Raw genomic sequence first — 3,568 nt, forward strand, 5'->3', positions numbered from 1 at the left:
ATCAACATTGCCATATCTCCTTTAAAACGAGAAGCAGGTTCAAATCCCCCCTCCCCCAACACAAACTTTTTGTAACAATAGAATTATCAACATGCAGCAGTTCAACCAAAGAAAAGCACCTCAGTAAGAACTCGCCCTCCCTCGTCATCTGCCTAGGAAGAATGCCCTTTCCTAAACATCTCAAAACCTCTTAAATGAAATCAAGCTGTATTATGAGTCAAAGCCCAAATCTATGACATTGTGAGACTGCAACTAAAAAATCAATCAGCCCATAATGCTTGAAACTAAAGTTTTCTCAAGCAAGACTATCATAATTATCTACGTAAAACATTTCTCTCAATAAAGTTTTAAAAAATAAGTGAATTTATAAACCCAAATAAAAAACAATCCATTTTCCACACTCACCACCCTTTGTTATCATCTCACTTTTCTAACATACTAATCACATTTTTAATATATTCCAATCGCCTTCCCTCTTATCTCTCAATTCTAAACATCTTAAACAATTCAACTAAATGTTAAGCAAAGACTTAACTTGCTTTCTACCGTAAAATACATGCCCATTTGCCTTTCTTTTAAAAAGCAAATGTTTGGTTTAAAAGGACCAAGCCAAGCGAAATCCAAGAAATATCAAATGTTGGGAAGAATAGATAAATTCCGCATTCAACCTACATTCTCTTCCAAGGGAAAACTGGACAGGTCACAGGACTTTGACCATATTCATTAAAATTCATGATCATTGAAAGGCCATACATGTTTCATTTTTTACTTTACACATTCTCATGTTGCAAAACATCAACAAAGTATACCGCGTAGATGTAGTAATCACCCAATATATTAGCATTCAATGAAAGAGACCTCTGAAGGCAACCAACAATCATTTCAGATCCCACTTGTAAAACATATCCAGTACATTTAACTCCAACGAAAAATCATCAGTATTATCTATCTAAAAACTTCAATAACCTTGCTACGTCTGATCCATTCGGTATCCAGATGACATCATGAGCTAGTACCCTCTGGAAAAGAGAAGGCAAGAAGGGGGTTTCATGGACGTGTGTATTCCAACACATTGAGCTTTTGTCCCCGTCTCAATTTCTAGCTTTCCCCCTAGAATAACCACTTTTGTCTTTAACATCAGATTTCTTCCTCCCTGAGACCTCTGAGCGAGAAGATCCTCCCCTGTCTCTACCATCTGGTATCACTCTTCCCGAAAGCTGTGCATGCTCTGTTGAAGGCAGTGCCCAACCTCCCCTACCGGCCTGCCCATGTCCACTGCTGCTACCTCCTACAATACCCAAGAAAAAAAAAAGATTAGGCAATCTTACATCCCCTAGAAAACAGAAAGACAATGAATGTAACTATCACTTAGAAAAGTCATGGAAATACAATTTGCATGCTCATACAACATTGAACATTTGAACCAGTTATCCACCCTTACTCATGAGAGAAAGAGATGCTATTTATTCTAGACCATAACTATGTTGTTATGTGGCAAAACTTATGGGCCAGTACAATGTCAAGTCAAACATCAAACATCACAAGAAAGCACAATATCTACGTTTAAAAAAAGGGTGAAATAAGCTCATACTGAATTCCATATGCTTCAAATTCCTGACGAAATACTTTGGCATAATTATAAGAAATACTTCATGAAAATCAACTAATGTGCTAAAACCTATCCAGCAGAATTTCCCAAAAAGCCATTTATACTGCAAAGGAAATATAAGCCCATCCCTACTAATCCACAAGACATTTGATACGTGTACGTATGTGCACTTACACACTACAAACATACTAATGGCAGCATACTGGTTACTCATTATGCCACAAGACTTAAAATGCCTAGTTGCCATCCCCATTTCTAGTTACGCCAACCTCTAAAGTAGTTACAGATTAATTAAACCATTTACAACCACTTCTTAGACCAGTTGAAAGGCAAATAATTAGCATGACTATATGCAGTGAGTTCAAGCAATTTCCAACATTCCAGGCAGGTCAGGATTAAAAACAATATGGACTGTTTTGCAGTCGATTAAAAAACATGACTCAAAGGACGATTCATCAATTGCATCCAAAGCCAATGAAATATTACATTCCTAAATAGCAAGAGATGCACCTAAGCATATTACCATAACCAATAAGATTCTCAGACCAGCCAGGCATATGTTTTTGAGCATTTCCCTTCCAGGCTTCTTCGAATCCCACAAGCTCATCTGAAAATTTGCCAATCCAAAGCTTTTGGTTATTCCTCCAATATGTGCTAACAGATATTGAGTACATCTTAGTACACACCCAAAGTATGCTACATGTACATACCTTCATTCAGATTGTGTAAAATCTGCTTCGTGTCCACCTTACCATCTGAATTCAGCTTCCTCGTAACAGAATGCCCCTGCAAAGAGTGGTCTCAACGTAAGTATAATATTACCATCCCTCATGTTATTGGAACAGGAACATGACTGATAAAACTATATATTACACAACAAAAATGGCCATTAAAAAGTTGCTCAACCAATAAAGACCTTATTGTGAAGTCCCCTAGATATCCTGTGTGATGCTTGCCTTGCAGCAATATCGGCTTCTTTGGCCTCTTCAACTGTCACCTGATCCACAATAAGGACTACTTAGAAAATAGCATTAACCCAAAAAATTGAACCTGTTATCAACCAAAAAAATCACTTACTCCATCACTTGTCTTTCTAGTCCTGGACGAGGTATAATATGGTCCATCGGCACCGCCATAAGTGACAGTGGAGCTCTCAAAGGTGAAGTTACGGGCTTGAGGTTGTGATTGATTATGATTCAGCCTGTTGTCATCATTTCTATACAGCAAATGCTTGCTCTTTTTCTCTGCATTAGAGGGAGAGAGGGCAAAAATGATAGCACTTTTAAAGGTTGACTACAACAATAACAATCAAAACATTACATACAACCAGTTAGTTGATGCACTTTACCTTCAATTTCATCATCAGGATCTTCAACATAGCGTTCACTCCTTGATCTACCATGCTTCCTAGGATTTTCTTTAGTCTCTTTATTCACATCTTCTTTTTCATCGTCAGAGTTCAATTCCTCAATAATCAGGCCGCTTGGTCTTTTCAGCTCTGGTGCCCGATGCTCAAGAAATTCAGGTGGATGCATGTTCATAAAAGGACTTCCACTTGAACCTTGATGCTCAAACAACCCAGATGGATGCATGTTCATAAAAGGACTTCCACTTGAACCAAAGAAGCCTGGATTTGAATCAAACATGCCTCCTAATGGGCGTGTGAAGAAAGGGTCATCAAATGGGTTCCTCCCTCCAAAAAAGTTAGAAAGTAAACTCCTGTGATCTCCAAAGCCGCTGAAGCCCCCCAAACCAGCAAAAGGGTCAACAAAATTAGAGAAAGGATCCCTGCCACCTCTGCCTCCCTGCATTTTCTAGGCGCTAAAAACCCCCACTGAAAAACTTAAGCCTTACTCTGCCAAGAAAAATATATGCTCTGCAACCATGAGATTCAGCATCACCGCCTCAGAACCAATTAAACGAACATTACATAAAACAAAAGCAACACAATACTTGTGC

The 3,568-nt window shown here is 38.4% G+C and overlaps 1 protein-coding gene across 1 annotated transcript; it reads right to left on the bottom strand.

The window, feature by feature from the left end:
• Positions 1-817: 817 nt before the first annotated feature.
• On the bottom strand, positions 818-3,485 carry LOC111992090 (uncharacterized; the record flags this gene model as incomplete). The annotated part of the gene is given in 6 exon segments (XM_065769925.1): positions 818-1,288; positions 2,133-2,216; positions 2,320-2,395; positions 2,526-2,606; positions 2,687-2,853; positions 2,958-3,485. Coding segments are annotated over 6 exon segments (1,068 nt in total). The 3' UTR covers positions 818-1,091.
• Between the last annotated feature and the right edge of the window lie 83 nt (positions 3,486-3,568).

This window comes from Quercus suber, unplaced genomic scaffold, assembly GCF_002906115.3.
Source record: "Quercus suber isolate HL8 unplaced genomic scaffold, Cork oak 2.0 scaffold_1702, whole genome shotgun sequence".
NCBI lineage: Eukaryota > Viridiplantae > Streptophyta > Magnoliopsida > Fagales > Fagaceae > Quercus > Quercus suber.